We start from the raw sequence: 19103 nt of genomic DNA, 5'->3' as shown, positions 1-19103 counted from the left end.
GGGAGTATCCGAAGAATTGATAATTATGGAGTTTCATGTGACTCCTCATTTCTCACTTTACTCGATTTGAAATGTCATCTCCTAATGGTGGGGAACAATTCATCAGAAACATCCCCAAACAGCACGGAGAGATGGAGAATGTGACATGAACTGGATAACGCTGTCAGTTTTAAACCAGTCAGAAAGAATGAAGGTCGACATTCTCTTTTGGTGACAGAAGTCCTGAGTGAAATAACTGTGAGGACTTTAATCCCAGCTTCCAAAAGATACAAACCTAAAGCACGAAACTACTGGTAATGTGACACAAACAGGGATTGAATTGGGAATCACATTGAGAGTTGGCATAAGGATGGATGGTGCAGGAAATGGAGAAGTTCACACTGACTGAATCTGGGTTAAGGTTGATTGGAGGAAGATATCCTTTGTTTGCTAGTACCATGGAATCCTATCATCCACAATAGAAGCAAATGTGAATATCTCAACTGAAACACGGTACCTCTGACAATGTCGCGCTGCAGTACTGCACTGGAGTGTCAGCACTGATTTTCTGTTCAAGCCATTGAGCGGCACTTGATCTTGATCTTACAAAGAAACAGAGGTAAAAGGAGCAGGAGGAGGCCATTTGGCCCTGCGAGCCTGCTCCACCATTCATTATGATCATGGCTGGTCATCCAACTCAATAGCCCAATCCTGCCTTCCCCCACCCCCCCACCATCTCCATTAATTCCCTTCACCCCAGGAGCGAAATCTCACTCCTTCTTGAAACCATACAATGTTTTGGCCTGGTAGTAATTCAACCAAACACCAGTTTACTGTCACCAAAACCCTTTATTGTTCAACAAAATAAAAGGCCGAAGCCGCTGCTTACAATCAGTTGTCTTCACCTCAGAACTCACAACTCTGGTAAGGGTAAAGTTACAGGCTTCCAAACCCCAACTCGCTGCTTTTATTGGGCGAGCCTCCACTCACTCAACATGGCAGCTTCCACTCCACGAGGACCATGGGTAAATCTTTTGATGATCCCTTGTGGACTCTGTGGTCATCATAACAGACCTCAACTGCTTTCTGAGGGAGTGAATTCCACAGGCTCTGCACTCACGAGATGAAGACATTTCTCCTCATCTCAGTTCTTGAAGGTTTACCTCATATCCTTGCACTGTGACCCCTGGTTCTGGGTACCCCCACCACCGGGAACATCCTTCCTGCATCTACCCTGCCTAGTTCTGTTAGAATTTTAGAGGATTCTATGTGATCTCCCCTCATTCTTCTAAACTCCAGTGAATATAATCCTACCCGGCTCAACATCTCCTCAGATGTCAGTCCTACCATCCCAGGAAATAGTCTAATAAATCTTCACTGCACTCCCTCTAGAGCAAGAACACCCTTCATCAGATCAGGAGACCAAAGCTGCACACAATATTCCAGGTGTGGTCTCACCATGGCCGTGTATAATTGCATTAAGATATCCCTGCTCCTGTACTCAAATTCTCTCACTGTGAAGGCCAACATAGCATTTGCCTTCTTTATCCCCTGCTGCACTGCATGCTTATCTTCAGTGACTGGTATACGAGGACACCCAGGTTTTGTTGCACATTCCCCTCTTGTAATTTATAGCCATTCAGATAATAATCTGCTTTCCTGTTTTTGTTATCAAAGTGGATAACTTTGCATTTATCCATATGGCACAGGGTGAGAATGTCAGCAATGGAACCACCTCTGACACAATATCAGTTATACCAATGAAATATCAGCATTGCCACCGAACTGAAAATTATTCCGGACTGACATGCTCTTTCTCTTTGTTCTGAATTCAAGTGCTGGTATCAAATTTTGTCAGATCATCACCCACTATAATACACACCTTGCCAGGAATCCCAAAACTGTGGAACTCTACCCAATCCTCATTTTTCCCTTCTTCCTGAACATTTCAGGATTTGAAAAGCCAAGTTTGGAATCATCCATCCACTTTATGATTCAAATTTCTCTCCCTTCTGTTCTTTTACATTTCTGCCATCACCAGGAGGCACACCTCCCGCCTTTCCTCATTCTTCCAGAACTTTCCCAAGGTCTCTGAAGTAAGTGATTGAAATGCTCGCTGGGGAATTCCTTACCTGAAATGGTTGTGTTTTGAAGGTCTACAGCGAACGCTGAACTGTTTTGTAAAGAATCAGCGACTGATTGTTTGATGTCAGAGACAGGGACAGTCACGTTTGTTGATGATGCCATCTCAAAGTTAACGACCACACTGCCTTCTTCAATAGATACGACAGTGATTGTCAGTTTTCCATTCCTGGCTAAAACCTGGATCGCTGGACTCAGGCCTTCCTTCAACTGAAATGAAGCAAACAAGAATCTATTTCAGAAATAACTGTTTTTGCCACAGAATATGAGTCTGAATCAAAGGCTCTTTTATACTTTTCCAAAAAGGCAAGGCTTCCCAATCCATCCCTCAATTGTATGTACATATGAGTAAGGAAGTTCTCTTCATAGTCAACGGGGAACACTTGGCAAAAGTTCTACTTCCCACAGAAAGCAAAGGCAAGGGAGGCGATGGCCTAGTGATATTATCGCTGGACTATTGATGCGCATCAATTGGACACGAGGCACAAAGCTTCGGTAAAAGAAGGCTTTTATTAACTAACAATGGAACTAACAGAACTTTAACACACTATCCCAGACTGAAGAGGTCCCGCCCGAGCAGGGGGTCTTATACCTCTCCCAGGAGGCGGAGCCCGACTGGGATATGCCACAACAGTAACAACCACAGGTGTATCAATCCCACCCTAGCCCAACAACAACATTAGAACAACCCAACAACAACATTAGAACAATCCCACAGTGGGAAGCAACGATGGTTCACCACAACTATCAATCCAGAAACTTAGCTAATGCTCTGGGGACCCCGGTTCGAATCCCGCCATGGGAGACGGTGGAATTTGAATTCAATAAACAATACACGGAACTATGAATTCACTGTCAACCATGAAAACATTATCAGAAACACCCATCTGGTTCACTAATGTACTTTAGTGAAGGAAATCTACTGTTCTTACCTGGCCTGACCTACATCTGATTCCAGAGTCACAGCTCTGAGGTTGACTCTCAACTGCCCTCGGGCATCGAGGGATAGACAATAAATACTGGCCAGCTAGAGATGCCCATGTCCCACGTATTAATTTTTTAAACATGAAAAGTGCTTAAACTCCTCATTGTCTCAATTAGATCCTGCTATGCACAGGGTGTCTGTTGATGCGGGTGCCTTAGGACCAAGTGTTATCATGATTCTTTGTGTGAAGTTAACTGGGAAATTTATTGAAGGTTAGACGAGTTGAGATGCATTTGCAGAGATTGAAGGAGATATTTTATAACTTTAGGCAAAGAAACCCCGTGTCTGCGTGGGTTTCCACCGGGGGCTCCGGTTTCCTCTCACAGTCTGAAAGACGTGTTGGTTCGGTGCATTGGCCGTGTTAAATTCTTCCGAACAGACAACAGAGTGAGACGAATAGGGGATTTTCACAGTCACTTCGCTGCAGTGTTAATGTCAGCCTACTTGTGACTCTAATAAATAAACTGTCAACTTTACATGATTTTTCCCCCTCCTGAGCCCCAGGAATTGTTTCCAGCACCATCCAGACTCGGATCCGAACCAGGCTCGCCCAAGACTGCGACACTTGTATGACTTACTTCATCAGTGAAATTCTTCACAAAATCTTTGTACTCCTGGCTGCTTTTATTTTTCAAATCTGCTGTGAACGGCACATTTGTAATTCTTGTTGACACCTCCACGATCGCAGCAACTACAAAAAGTGAAAAAAATAAATTTATTTATGAGTAAAACCTAAATACTCAACTTAGAGCTAATTTTACAATTGTCGAATTTGGGACATTAACCTCTCACACCCAATCAGATGAGAGCCAGTGAGGAGTTGAAACAACGGTGAAGTATTTACCGCTCTCTTCTCAACATGTCACCTGCTCACCACCATTTTAACTGGCAGCATTTGAAAGCAGTCAGAGGCCCTGCCACAGTCAGCCACAGTGGTTATTCGAGATTAAAGTTGGGGATCCGGATCCCTGTCAGGACCCCTGTGCGATTTGAACTCAGGATCACAGAATTACACAGGGATCTGATGCCAGTGCTACTCAATGGTAAACAGATATAAGGCAAGAAGAGGCCCCGCAATGTAAGAGTTTCTTATTATGTTGGAGGTCTCCATGAGCAAGAGCACTCCTTCGGGTCTCTCAGGGAAACTTCACACTTTCCATTTCTCACCATCCCCTGCAAACAGCCACCGTGACTCCCATGGGTGCCTCCATCTCCACACCTCATGTTAAGGAGGGATGTGTTATGAGAAGGGGAAACAAAATCTGCTTCAGAAAACATACCTGTCCTGACTTTCCTTGTAATTGTCTGCTGCTGACCGCATGTTGTGATGGATATTTTTATCTGATATTCAACGCCGGGCTGCAATCTGTTAAATCCTGCTGCTTTTTGCTCCGTTTGAATTTGCCTCCCCACACCATTCCCCGTGGAGATTGTGAGAGAGAAACGAGGCTGTTTGAATGCGTTGTTAGTATCCCAGGTAATGGAGATGACTTCACTTTCCACTGATATCAAATTCATACGAAGGAATCTCAGTGGCTCTGAAAAAAATATTATTTATTGTGAAACATCGGAAACAAACAAACATTCACACAGGGGGCGATTTCACCATTGAGTTGCTTCCGTTTTTGGGTGCGACACAGTGGTAAAGTGGGGCGTAAAGTGCTTAGCGCGATTGGCACCAGTTTTCTCGTCTGGCGCCATTTTACGAGCGCCGGATTTCCGGTGCGGACAGCCCCTCGCGGTGAATGGGCGAGAGGCAGGTTAATGTATTAAAATATATTTAAATGTTGTTTAAAACCTGCTTAGTGAGCCCGGCGCTCAATCGGCTGGGCCCGCCCCCTTTATAACCTCGTCAGCAACGATTCTTGCCTTGTGCAAATTGGGCCAGAAAATCCCACCCAACCTCTTGAATAGAAAGTCTCCTCTGTGACGAGGGATATGATTATATAATGGAATGGTTAAAGATTAAAATATTCAACTTACCACAGACTGTCGTGAATGATGTGGAGATTGGTCTGGTGGTGGTGTTAAGTGTGGAGGTCGGGGTGGAGGTCACCGTGGAGGTCGCCGTGGAGGTCGGAGTGGATGTCACGGTGGAGGTCACAGTGGAGGTCGGGTTCGAGGTCAGGGTGGAGGTCGCCGTGGAGGTCGGGGTGGAGGTCGGGGTGGAGGTCGGGGTGGAGGTCGGGGTGGAGGTTGGGGTGGAGGTTCGGGTGGAGGTCGGAGTGGAGGTCACAGTGGAGGTCACAGTGGAGGTCAGGGTGGAGGTCGGAGTGGAGATTGGGGTGGAGGTTGAGGTGGAGGTCGGGGTGGTGGTCGGAGTGGAGTTCGGGGTGGTGGTCGCGGTGGTGGTCGGGGTGGTGGTCGGAGTGGAGGTTGAGGTGGAGGTCACGGTGGTGGTCGGGGTGGAGGTCGGGGTGGAGGTCGGGGTGGAGGTCGGGTTGGAGGTCGGAGTGGAGGTTGAGGTGGAGGTTGCAGTGGAGTTCACAGTGGAGGTCGGGGTGGGGGTCGGGGTGGAGGTTGAGATGGAGGTCGGGGTGGAGGTCGGAGTGGAAGTCGGGGTGGAGTTCGGGGTGGAGGTCGGGGTGGAGGTCGGAGTTGAGGTTGAGTTGGAGGTTGTGGTGGAGGTTGCAGTGGAGTTCACAGTGGAGGTCGGGGTGGAGGTTGAGATGGAGGTTGAGGTGGAGGTCGGGGTGGTGGTCGGAGTGGAGATTGGGGTGGAGGTTGAGGTGGAGGTCGGGGAGGTGGTCGGAGTGGAGTTCGGGGTGGTGGTCGGGGGGGTGGTCGGAGTGGAGTTCGGGGTGGTGGTCGGGGTGGTGGTCGGAGTGGAGGTTGAGGTGGAGGTCACGGTGGTGGTCGGGGTGGAGGTCGGGGTGGAGGTCGGGGTGGAAGTCGGGTTGGAGGTTGGAGTGGAGGTTGAGGTGGAGGTTGCAGTGGAGTTCACAGTGGCGGTCGGGGTGGAGGTCGGGGTGGAGGTTGAGATGGAGGTTGTGGTGGAGGTCGGGGTGGAGGTCGGGGTGGAGGTCGGGGTGGAGGTCGGAGTGGAAGTCGGGGTGGAGGTCAAGTTGGAGGTCGGAGTGGAGGTTGAGGTGGAGGTTGCAGTGGAGTTCACAGTGGAGGTCGGGGTGGAGGTTGAGATGGAGGTTGTGGTGGAGGTCACAGTGGAGGTCGGGGTGGAGGTCGGGGTGGAGGTCGGAGTGGAAGTCGGGGTGGAGGTCAAGGTGGAGGTCGGAGTGGAGGGTGAGGTGGAGGTTGTGGTGGAGGTCGGGGTGGAGGTCGGGGTGGAGGTCGGGGTGGAGGTTGAGGCGGAGGTCACGGTGGAGGTCAAGGTGGAGGTCGGAGTGGAGGTTACGGTGGAGGTCGGGGTGGAGGTCGCGGTGGTGGTCGGGGTGGAGGTCGGAGTGGAAGTCGGGGTGGAGGTCAAGGTGGAGGTCGGAGTGGAGGTTGAGGTGGAGGTTGCAGTGGAGTTCACAGTGGAGGTCGGGGTGGAGGTCGGGGTGGAGGTTGAGATGGAGGTTGTGGTGGAGGTCGGTGTGGAGGTCGGGGTGGAGGTCGGGGTGGAGGTCGGAGTGGAAGTCGGGGTGGAGGTCAAGGTGGAGGTCGGAGTGGAGGTTGAGGTGGAGGTTGCAGTGGAGTTCACAGTGGAGGTCGGGGTGGAGGTTGAGATGGAGGTTGTGGTGGAGGTCGGGGTGGAGGTCGGGGTGGAGGTCGGGGTGGAGGTCGGAGTGGAAGTCGGGGTGGAGGTCAAGGTGGAGGTCGGAGTGGAGGGTGAGGTGGAGGTTGTGGTGGAGGTCGGGGTGGAGGTCGGGGTGGAGGTCAGGGTAGAGGTCACCGTTGAGGTCGGAGTGGAGGTCACGGTGGAGGTCACAGTGGAGGTCGGGTTCGAGGTCGGGGTGGAGGTCAGGTTGAAGGTCGGAGTGGAGGTTGAGGTGGAGGTCACGGTGGTGGTCGGGGTGGAGGTCGGGGTCGTGTTCGGAGTGGAGGTTGAGGTGGAGGTCACGGTGGTCGTCGGGGTGGAGGTCGGGGTGGAGGTCAGGTTGGAGGTCGGGTTGGAGGTTGAGGTGGAGGCCACTGTGGATGTCGCGGTGGAGGTCTGGGTCGAGGTCGGGGTGGAGGTCGGGGTCGTGTTCGGAGTGGAGGTTGAGGTGGGGGTCACGGTGGTCGTCGGGGTGGAGGTCGGGGTGGAGGTCAGGTTGGAGGTCGGGTTGGAGGTTGAGGTGGAGGTCACGGTGGTGGTCGGGGTGGAGGTCTGGGTCGAGGTCGGGTTGGAGGTCGGAGTGGAGGTTGAGGTGGAGGTCACAGTGGATGTCGGGGTGGAGGCCAGGGTAGAGGTCACCGTGGAGGTCGGAGTGGGTGTCACGGTGGAGGTCACGGTGTAAGTTGGGGTGGATGTCAGGGTGGAGGTCGCCGTCGAGGTCGGGTTGGAGGTCACTGTGGAGGTCGCAGTGGGGGTCGGGGTGGAGGTTGGGTTGACAGTGGTAACAGGAGAAGTGTTTGGATTGGTTGTGCTGGAAGTTGTGCTGCTCGATGTTTCAATTGTTGGAGTTGAGGAACTGACGTGATTTGGATTTTCACTGGTTGTGGAAATTGAGGTGGGAGTCACTGGGAAAGCTGCAATATAAATCAAAGATAAGAAATGTTAAACAGTGAACTCGGTGACATTGCTCAGAAAGCTTTCCTTCTCACGGGCACAAAATGGGCAGCAGAACCATTCCAGACAGCAGCAGGCAATTCAATTAAATCGTCACAATTAACCAACGTCATCATTGATTCATTTTTTTTAGAGAGAATCACAAAATGTGGAGAACTACATCAACTCAGAATGACAAAGAGAATGAAAAGCAAGGGGAATAATTCTCGATTGAATCTCTTGCTGCTTGCAAACACTCAGGATCAACACCAGAAAAGCAGCAATCGCTACTCTCGCTTAGAAATTGGTTCAGGAAAGTTGACAGCAGCAAAAGCAAAATATATCCGTCTAGACGTTCAGCCTCAGTAAAATGTGCTGCACAGCATCCAATACAGTGGCTGGTGTCTGCATCAAACTCGGAGTCTGAAGTAAATCATTCACCACATTGGTATGGCCATGAAAACAGGTGTCATTGGATCACAGACTACGTACAGTGCAGAAGGAGGCCATTCGACCCACCGACTCTGCACTGAATCTCCAGCAGAACATCCGACCAGCGCCACCCTCTCCATCCAGCTTATTTACCCCATTAATGCCCCTAACCTGTGCTAATGGACAACTTATCATGGCCAATCCACCGAACCTGCACACCTTTGGAGTGTGGGAGGAAACCGGAGCACCCGGAGGAAACCCACGCACAAGCGGGGAGAATGTGCAAACTCCACACAGACATTCACCCGAGGTTTGAATAGAACCCGGGTTGATTACAGCTCATGATACAACTCATGAATCTGTTTCCTTACAATGTGGAAAGAGCATTAAAAAGCGAGATGAATGTACCATAAACATCTCAAGCATTCATGAATTACTATGAAGAAAACCTTTTGTTCAGGAGTTGCTGGGGGCCCAGCCTTCGTTCCCCTTGGAGGGCACTTGAGTGTCGATCACATTGCTTTGGCTCTGGAGTTACACGTAGGCCAGACCGGGTAAGGACGGCAGATTTCCCTGCCTAAAGGACATTAGTGAACCAGATGGGCTTTTCTGACAATTGACAATGATTTCATGGTCATCAGGACATTCTTAATTCCAGATATTTTTAATTGAATTCAAATTCCACCATCTGCCGTGGCAGGGTTCAAACCCAGGTCCCGAGATCATTCACTAACTTGCTGGGTTAAGAGTCTAATGATAACAGCACGAGGCCATGGCCTCCCTTCCGTTGTGTTTTCGCAAGTCCGGCCCTTTAAACTATTTTGATTACCACACGGAGTGATATAAAAAATGTAGCCTGCCATTAGTAGAAGGCTCGATGATAACATGAGTAGACCTGAAGCGCATGGGTTGACAGGGTGGATGCGGGGATAATCTGGTCACATATGTTGGCATGGATGGAGCATGGGAATGATGTGTGTGGGGTGAGGGCTGGAGGTTGAAGGGGTGCCCTTTGTTTCATTGTTTTTACACGAGGTCATGCCTTGCAGCCAACCCATCTCCATAGCCAGCGGCCTCTACTCTCATTCCGGGAGATGAGACCGAATCGCCTTTCATCCCACTCTCCCAGAGTGAAAATTTCAACTTCCAGACCACATTTTCAAAGACCATTCTGACACTCAACAATATCGGAAACAAGGATTAGACCAAAACTGTCACTCTGAGCGCAGGGTACTTTAGCCAACAACTGGCAGTCAAGTTAAACTCAGGCAATGTCCTACCTTCACATGTCCTTCCAGGTACACTGGGGCTTGTGTCGTTGAACCCATCATTACACTGACAAGTGTACGTTGCGTGCAGTCTGATACAAGTTGCATTAACTGAACAGTCATTCTGCCCTGACTGGCAGCTGTCTTTGTCTGTAATGAAGAGGAAAGATCTGTGTTAGAACACTGCTTCAGTCTGAATTTAACCAGCTGGGAGTATCTGAAGAATTGATAATTATGGAGTTTCATGTGACTCCTCATTTCTCACTTTACTCGATTTGAAATGTCATCTCCTAATGGTGGGGAACAATTCATCAGAAACATCCCCAAACAGCACGGAGAGATGGAGAATGTGACATGAACTGGATAACGCTGTCAGTTTTAAACCAGTCAGAAAGAATGAAGGTCGACATTCTCTTCTGGTGACAGAAGTCCTGAGTGAAATAACTGTGAGGACTTTAATCCCAGCTTCCAAAAGATACAAACCTAAAGCACGAAACTACTGGTAATGTGACACAAACAGGCATTGAATTGGGAATCACATTGAGAGTTGGCATAAGGATGGATGGTGCAGGAAATGGAGAAGTTCACACTGTCTGAATCTGGGTTAAGGTTGATTGGAGGAAGATATCCTTTGTTTGCTAGTACCATGGAATCCTATCATCCACAATAGAAGCAAATGTGAATATCTCAACTGAAACACGGTACCTCTGACAATGTCGCGCTGCAGTACTGCACTGGAGTGTCAGCACTGATTTTCTGTTCAAGCCATTGAGCGGCACTTGATCTTGATCTTACAAAGAAACAGAGATAAAAGGAGCAGGAGGAGGCCATTTGGCCCTGTGAGCCTGCTCCACCATTCATTATGATCATGGCTGGTCATCCAACTCAATAGCCCAATCCTGCCTTCCCCCACCCCCCCACCATCTCCATTAATTCCCTTCACCCCAGGAGCGAAATCTCACTCCTTCTTGAAACCATACAATGTTTTGGCCTGGTAGTAATTCAACCAAACACCAGTTTACTGTCACCAAAACCCTTTATTGTTCAACAAAATAAAAGGCCGAAGCCGCTGCTTACAATCAGTTGTCTTCACCTCAGAACTCACAACTCTGGTAAGGGTAAAGTTACAGGCTTCCAAACCCCAACTCGCTGCTTTTATTGGGCGAGCCTCCACTCACTCAACATGGCAGCTTCCACTCCACGAGGACCATGGGTAAATCTTTTGATGATCCCTTGTGGACTCTGTGGTCATCATAACAGACCTCAACTGCTTTCTGAGGGAGTGAATTCCACAGGCTCTGCACTCACGAGATGAAGACATTTCTCCTCATCTCAGTTCTTGAAGGTTTACCTCATATCCTTGCACTGTGACCCCTGGTTCTGGGTACCCCCACCACCGGGAACATCCTTCCTGCATCTACCCTGCCTAGTTCTGTTAGAATTTTAGAGGATTCTATGTGATCTCCCCTCATTCTTCTAAACTCCAGTGAATATAATCCTACCCGGCTCAACATCTCCTCAGATGTCAGTCCTACCATCCCAGGAAATAGTCTAATAAATCTTCACTGCACTCCCTCTAGAGCAAGAACACCCTTCATCAGATCAGGAGACCAAAGCTGCACACAATATTCCAGGTGTGGTCTCACCATGGCTGTGTATAATTGCATTAAGATATCCCTGCTCCTGTACTCGAATTCTCTCACTGTGAAGGCCAACATAGCATTTGCCTTCTTTATCCCCTGCTGCACTGCATGCTTATCTTCAGTGACTGGTATACGAGGACACCCAGGTTTTGTTGCACATTCCCCTCTTGTAATTTATAGCCATTCAGATAATAATCTGCTTTCCTGTTTTTGTTATCAAAGTGGATAACTTTGCATTTATCCATATGGCACAGGGTGAGAATGTCAGCAATGGAACCACCTCTGACACAATATCAGTTATACCAATGAAATATCAGCATTGCCACCGAACTGAAAATTATTCCGGACTGACATGCTCTTTCTCTTTGTTCTGAATTCAAGTGCTGGTATCAAATTTTGTCAGATCATCACCCACTATAATACACACCTTGCCAGGAATCCCAAAACTGTGGAACTCTACCCAATCCTCATTTTTCCCTTCTTCCTGAACATTTCAGGATTTGAAAAGCCAAGTTTGGAATCATCCATCCACTTTATGATTCAAATTTCTCTCCCTTCTGTTCTTTTACATTTCTGCCATCACCAGGAGGCACACCTCCCACCTTTCCTCATTCTTCCAGAACTTTCCCAAGGTCTCTGAAGTAAGTGATTGAAATGCTCGCTGGGGAATTCCTTACCTGAAATGGTTGTGTTTTGAAGGTCTACAGCGAACGCTGAACTGTTTTGTAAAGAATCAGCGACTGATTGTTTGATGTCAGAGACAGGGACAGTCACGTTTGTTGATGATGCCATCTCAAAGTTAACGACCACACTGCCTTCTTCAATAGATACGACAGTGATTGTCAGTTTTCCATTCCTGGCTAAAACCTGGATCGCTGGACTCAGGCCTTCCTTCAACTGAAATGAAGCAAACAAGAATCTATTTCAGAAATAACTGTTTTTGCCACAGAATATGAGTCTGAATCAAAGGCTCTTTTATACTTTTCCAAAAAGGCAAGGCTTCCCAATCCATCCCTCAATTGTATGTACATATGAGTAAGGAAGTTCTCTTCATAGTCAACGGGGAACACTTGGCAAAAGTTCTACTTCCCACAGAAAGCAAAGGCAAGGGAGGCGATGGCCTAGTGATATTATCGCTGGACTATTGATGCGCATCAATTGGACACGAGGCACAAAGCTTCGGTAAAAGAAGGCTTTTATTAACTAACAATGGAACTAACAGAACTTTAACACACTATCCCAGACTGAAGAGGTCCCGCCCGAGCAGGGGGTCTTATACCTCTCCCAGGAGGCGGAGCCCGACTGGGATATGCCACAACAGTAACAACCACAGGTGTATCAATCCCACCCTAGCCCAACAACAACATTAGAACAACCCAACAACAACATTAGAACAATCCCACAGTGGGAACCAACGATGGTTCACCACAACTATCAATCCAGAAACTTAGCTAATGCTCTGGGGACCCCGGTTCGAATCCCGCCATGGGAGACGGTGGAATTTGAATTCAATAAACAATACACGGAACTATGAATTCACTGTCAACCATGAAAACATTATCAGAAACACACATCTGGTTCACTAATGTACTTTAGTGAAGGAAATCTACTGTTCTTACCTGGCCTGACCTACATCTGATTCCAGAGTCACAGCTCTGAGGTTGACTCTCAACTGCCCTCGGGCATCGAGGGATAGACAATAAATACTGGCCAGCTAGAGATGCCCATGTCCCACGTATTAATTTTTTAAACATGAAAAGTGCTTAAACTCCTCATTGTCTCAATTAGATCCTGCTATGCACAGGGTGTCTGTTGATGCGGGTGCCTTAGGACCAAGTGTTATCATGATTCATTGTGTGAAGTTAACTGGGAAATTTATTGAAGGTTAGACGAGTTGAGATGCATTTGCAGAGATTGAAGGAGATATTTCATAACTTTAGGCAAAGAAACCCCGTGTCTGCGTGGGTTTCCACCGGGGGCTCCATTCATTCATCATTCTTCCGGTAGAGCGGGCATTCTTCCGGTAGAGCGGGCAGAGGGGGGAGCGATTTTGGAGTGGAGAGCTGGAAGTTAAGCTGAGTTTATTTTCACTTACTTTTTTGGAGCTTTTTTTTTAAAAAAAGCAGGAAACCGGAAGTCGGCCGTGGGGAGTCCTGGGACGGTTTGTAGTTTGTTTTTTTTTTTAAAAAAAGGCACTAACCTCCGAGGTTCAACCTCATTCTTCCGGTAGAGCGGGCAGAGGGGGGAGCGATTTTGGAGTGGAGAGCTGGAAGTTAAGCTGAGTTTATTTTCACTTACTTTTTTGGAGCTTTTTTTTTAAAAAAAGCAGGAAACCGGAAGTCGGCCGTGGGGAGTCCTGGGACTCCTAGCCCTATAAATTGGTGCAGAGGAGATACCCGATCCTCTACACTGGTAGAGGATCCCACCCTTCCATCCTCCTCTAACCTAATTATAAGTGTGGGGAAGTTTTTTGGCTTCAGGGATGGCAGTTCAGGCAGTATGCTGCATCTCCTGTGGGATGTATGTGGTGAGGGAATTCAGTAGTGTTTCAGGAGATTTTAGTTGTAAGAAGTGCATTAGATTGCAGCTTCTGAAGGAGCGTGTAAAGGAGCTGGAGGGGGAGTTAGAGGAACTCCGCATAATTCGGGAGGTAGAGGTGGAAATTGATGGGAGTTATAAAGAAATAGTAACTCCTAGAAATGAGGCTTGGGTTAATGCCAGGAGGAGGAGTAAGAAGCAATCGGGAGGACAATCACTTGGGGCGGTTCCCCTCCATAATAGGTTTTCGGTGCTGGAGGCTACAGTTGATGAGGAATCAACTGAGCATAGAGAGCAGATCTCTGGGGGTGAGCCGAGTGAGAAAGCTCAGGTGGTTAGGGGCTGTAAAAGACTGGGCCTTGTGATTGGGGACTCCACAATTAAGGGGACAGATAGGAGGGTCGGAACTAAAGGTAGGGACTCAGGGTTGGTGTGTTGCCTACCAGGGGCTAGGGTCCGGGATGTGTCTGACAGGGTATTCAGAACTCTTAGGGGGGAGGGAGATAAACCACAAGTTATTGTACATGTGGGGACACATGACATAGGGAGGATAGGGGAAGGGGATATCAGGCAGGGATTTATGGAGTTGGGGTGGAAACTAAAGGCCAAGACTGACAGAGTGGTTATCTCTGGTCTCTTGCCTGTGCCACGGGATAGTTTAGAGAGGAATAGGGAGAGGGAGGGTTTGAATTCATGGCTGAGGGGATGGTGCAGGAGGGAGGGGTTCAGGTACTTAAGCAATTGGAGCTCGTACTGGGGAAGGTGTGACCTCTATGAGAAGGATGGTCTACACCTGAATCGGAAGGGGACCAATATCCTGGGGGGTAAATTTGCTAAGGCCATGCAGGGAGGTTTAAACTGATTCGGGGGGGGGGAGGGATCCTGAGTAGTGGGGCTGAAAGTGAGGGATGCATGGATGGGGACTGCAATACACGGCATTGCAGAGGTGAGGTGGAGCAGGGTTTGAAATGTGTATACTTCAATGCCAGGAGTATTCGCAATAAAGTGGGTGAACTTGCAGCGTGGATCAGTACCTGGGACTTCGATGTTGTGGCTATTTCAGAGACATGGATAGAGCAGGGGCAGGAATGGATGCTGCAGGTCCCGGGGTTCAAATGTTTTAGTCGAAGTAGGGAAGGAGGTAGAAGAGGGGGAGGGGTAGCATTATTGGTCAGAGATTGTATCACAGTGTCAGAGAGGAGGTTTGATGAGGACTTATCTGTTGAGGTAGTATGGGCGGAGATTAGAAATAGGAGAGGAGAGGTCAACCTGTTGGGAGTCTTTTATAGACCTCCTAAAAGTTCTAGAGAGGTTGAGGAAAGGATTGCTGAGTCAATCCTGCTTAGGAGTGAAAGTAATAGGGCAATTGCTATGGGGGATTTTAACTTTACGAATATTGACTGGAATTGTTATAGCTCTAGCTCGTTAGAGGGGTCAGTTTTTGTTCAAAGCGTGCAGGAAGGTTTTTTGACTCAGTATGTAGACAGGCCAACTAGAGGTGAGGCTATATTGGATCTGGTGCTGGGAAATGAGCCGGACCAAGTGCTAGACTTGGAAGTTGGTGTGCATTTTGGTGATAGTGACCACAATTCGGTTACGTTCACCTTAGTGATGGAAAGGGATAGGCATGAACCTCGGGCCAGTGGTTTTAGCTGGGGTAAGGGTAATTATGAGGCTATTAGGAGAGAATTAGGAAACATAGGTTGGACTAGGAGATTACAGGGACTGGGAACGTCCGACATGTGGAGTTTTTTCAAGGAGCAGCTACTGCGAGTCTGTGATAGGTATGTCCCTGTCAGGCAAGGAGGAATTGATAGGGCTAGGGAACCGTGGTGCACCAAAAAAGTTTCTTTGTTGGTTAAAAAGAAAAAGGAGGCTTATGTTTGGATGAGACGTGAGCACTCGGGTAGTGCACTAGAAAGCTTTAGATTGGCTAGGAGGGAGTTGAAGAGCGAGCTTAGAAGGGCTAAAAGGGGACATGAGAAGACTTTGGCGGATAGGGTTAAAGAGAATCCTAAGGCGTTCTATAGGTATGTCAAGAACAGAAGGCTGGTTCGGGCAAGTTTAGGGCCAGTTATAGATGGCAGAGGGAAGTTATGTGTGGAACCGGAGGAGATTGGTGAAGCATTGAACCAATATTTCTCTTCGGTGTTCACGCAAGGGGACATGAATATAGCTGAGGAAGACACTGGGTTGCAGGGGAGTAGAATTAACAGTATTACAGTTGATAAGGAGGATGTGCATGATATTCTGGAGGGTCTGAAAATAGATAAATCCCCTGGTCCGGATGGGATTTATCCAAGGATTCTCTGGGAGGCAAGAGAAGTGATTGCAGAGCCTCTGGCTCTGATCTTCAGGTCGTCGTTGGCCTCTGGTATAGTACCAGAAGATTGGAGGTTAGCGAATGTTGTCCCATTATTTAAGAAGGGGAACAGAGACTTCCCCGGGAATTATAGACCGGTGAGTCTCACTTCTGTTGTCGGCAAGATGTTGGAAAAAATTATAAGGGATAGGATTTATAGTTATTTGGAGAGTAATGAATTGATAGGTGATAGTCAGCATGGTTTTGTGGCAGGTAGGTCGTGCCTTACTAACCTTATTGAGTTTTTTGAGAAAGTGACCAAGGAGGTGGATGGGGGCAAGGCAGTGGACGTGATATATATGGATTTTAGTAAGGCGTTTGATAAGGTTCACCATGGTAGGCTTCTGCAGAAAATGCAGATGTATGGGATTGGGGGTGATCTAGGAAATTGGATCAGGAATTGGCTAGCGGATAGGAAACAGAGGGTGGTGGTTGATAGTAAATATTCATCATGGAGTGCGGTTACAAGTGGTGTACCTCAGGGATCTGTTTTGGGGCCACTGCTGTTTGTAATATTTATTAATGACCTGGATGAGGGTATAATTGGGTGGATTAGCAAATTTGCTGATGACACCAAAGTCGGTGGTGTGGTAGACAGTGAGGCAGGGTGTCGTAGTTTGCAGGAAGACTTAGACAGGTTGCAATGTTGGGCCGAGAGGTGGCGGATGGAGTTTAATGCGGAGAAGTGTGAGGTAATTCACTTTGGTAGGAATAACAGATGTGTTGAGTATAGGGCTAACGGGAGGACTTTGAATAGTGTGGAGGAGCAGAGGGATCTAGGTGTATGTGTACATAGATCCCTGAAAGTTGGGAATCAAGTAGATAAGGTTGTTAAGAAGGCATATGGTGTCTTGGCGTTTATTGGTAGGGGGATTGAATTTAGGAGTCGTAGCGTTATGTTGCTACTGTACACAACTCTGGTGCGGCCGCACTTGGAGTACTGTGTGCAGTTCTGGTCCCCACATTACAGGAAGGATGTGGAGGCTTTGGAGAAGGTGCAGAGGAGGTTTACCAGGATGTTGCCTGGTATGGAGGGGAGATCCTATGAGGAGAGGCTGAGTGAGTTGGGATTGTTTTCGCTGGAAAGGCGGCGGCTAAGAGGGGATCTTATTGAAACATATAAGATGATTAGAGGATTAGATAGGGTGGATAGTGATAGCCTTTTTCCTCTGATGGAGAAATCCAGCACGAGGGGGCATGGCTTTAAATTGAGGGGGGGTAGTTACAGGACCGATGTCAGGGGTAGGTTCTTTACCCAGAGAGTGGTGAGGGATTGGAATGCCCTACCAGCATCAGTTGTAAATGCGCCTAGTTTGGGGGCGTTTAAGAGAGCCGTAGATAGATTCATGGACGATAAGAAATTGGTTTAGGTTGGAGGGTCACTTTTTTTTTTTTTGTTTGTAACTGGTCGGTGCAACATCGTGGGCCGAAGGGCCTGTTCTGCGCTGTAATGTTCTATGTTCTATGTTCACAGTCTGAAAGACGTGTTGGTTCGGTGCATTGGCCGTGTTAAATTCTTCCGAACAGACAACAGAGTGAGACGAATAAGGGATTTTCACAGTCACTTCGCTGCAGTGTTAATGTCAGCCTACTTGTGACTCTAATAAATAAACTGTCAACTTTACATGATTTTTCCCCCTCCTGAGCCCCAGGAATTGTTTCCAGCACCATCCAGACTCGGATCCGAACCAGGCTCGCCCAAGACTGCGACACTTGTATGACTTACTTCATCAGTGAAATTCTTCACAAAATCTTTGTACTCCTGGCTGCTTTTATTTTTCAAATCTGCTGTGAACGGCACATTTGTAATTCTTGTTGACACCTCCACGATCGCAGCAACTACAAAAAGTGAAAAAAATAAATTTATTTATGAGTAAAACCTAAATACTCAACTTAGAGCTAATTTTACAATTGGCGAATTTGGGACATTAACCTCTCACACCCAATCAGATGAGAGCCAGTGAGGAGTTGAAACAACGGTGAAGTATTTACCGCTCTCTTCTCAACATGTCACCTGCTCACCACCATTTTAACTGGCAGCATTTGAAAGCAGTCAGAGGCCCTGCCACAGTCAGCCACAGGGGTTATTCGAGATTAAAGTTGGGGATCCCGATCCCTGTCAGGACCCCGATGCGGTTTGAACTCAGGATCACAGAATTACACAGGGATCTGATGCCAGTGCTACTCAATGGTAAACAGATATAAGGCAAGAAGAGGCCCCGCAATGTAAGAGTTTCTTATTATGTTGGAGGTCTCCATGAGCAAGAGCACTCCTTCGGGTCTCTCAGGGAAACTTCACACTTTCCATTTCTCACCATCCCCTGCAAACAGCCACCGTGAGTCCCATGGGTGCCTCCATCTCCACACCTCATGTTCAGGAGCGATGTGTTATGAGAAGGGGAAACAAAATCTGCTTCAGAAAACATACCTGTCCTGACTTTCCTTGTAATTGTCTGCTGCTGACCGCATGTTGTGATGGATATTTTTATCTGATATTCAACGCCGGGCTGCAATCCGTTAAATCCTGCTGCTTTTTGCTCCGTTTGAATTTGCCTCCCCACACCATTCCCCGTGGAGATTGTGAGAGAGAAACGAGGCTGTTTGAATGCGTTGTTAGTATCCCAGGTAATGGAGATGACTTCACTTTCCACTGATATCAAATTCATACGAAGGAATCTCAGTGGCTCTGAAAAAAATATTATTTATTGTGAAACATCGGAAACAAACAAACATTCACACAGGGGGCGATTTCACCATTGAGTTGCTTCCGTTTTTGGGTGCGACACAGTGGTAAAGTGGGGCGTAAAGTGCTTAGCGCGATTGGCACCAGTTTTCTCGTCTGGCGCCATTTTACGAGCGCCGGATTTCCGGTGCGGACAGCCCCTCGCGGTGAATGGGCGAGAGGCAGGTTAATGTATTAAAATATATTTAAATGTTGTTTAAAACCTGCTTAGTGAGCCCGGCGCTCAATCGGCTGGGCCCGCCCCCTTTATAACCTCATCAGCAACGATTCTTGCCTTGTGCAAATTGGGCCAGAAAATCCCACCCAACCTCTTGAATAGAAAGTCTCCTCTGTGACGAGGGATATGATTATATAATGGAATGGTTAAAGATTAAAATATTC

The 19103-nt window shown here is 47.9% G+C and overlaps 1 protein-coding gene across 1 annotated transcript in view; it reads right to left on the bottom strand.

Moving 5' to 3' along the window:
• The window catches only part of LOC144506091 (uncharacterized), a gene marked incomplete at its 5' end in the record, with an annotated part of 113089 nt that overhangs the window by 58079 nt on the left and 35907 nt on the right, over positions 1–19103 (bottom strand). The window contains 12 exons of the mRNA XM_078231907.1: positions 2112–2331; positions 3685–3797; positions 4387–4644; positions 5090–5189; positions 5484–5534; positions 6024–6119; positions 6363–6449; positions 7107–7717; positions 9449–9586; positions 11757–11976; positions 17706–17818; positions 18408–18665. Of these exons, the coding sequence (XP_078088033.1) occupies positions 2112–2331; positions 3685–3797; positions 4387–4644; positions 5090–5189; positions 5484–5534; positions 6024–6119; positions 6363–6449; positions 7107–7717; positions 9449–9586; positions 11757–11976; positions 17706–17818; positions 18408–18665 (2265 nt within the window). The remainder of the gene's footprint in view (positions 1–2111; positions 2332–3684; positions 3798–4386; positions 4645–5089; positions 5190–5483; positions 5535–6023; positions 6120–6362; positions 6450–7106; positions 7718–9448; positions 9587–11756; positions 11977–17705; positions 17819–18407; positions 18666–19103) is intronic.

Source organism: Mustelus asterias, chromosome 17 (genome assembly GCF_964213995.1).
Source record: "Mustelus asterias chromosome 17, sMusAst1.hap1.1, whole genome shotgun sequence".
Lineage (NCBI taxonomy): Eukaryota > Metazoa > Chordata > Chondrichthyes > Carcharhiniformes > Triakidae > Mustelus > Mustelus asterias.
The sequence above is the reverse complement of the archived record's forward strand: the minus strand, read 5'-3'. Positions and strand labels throughout refer to the sequence as shown.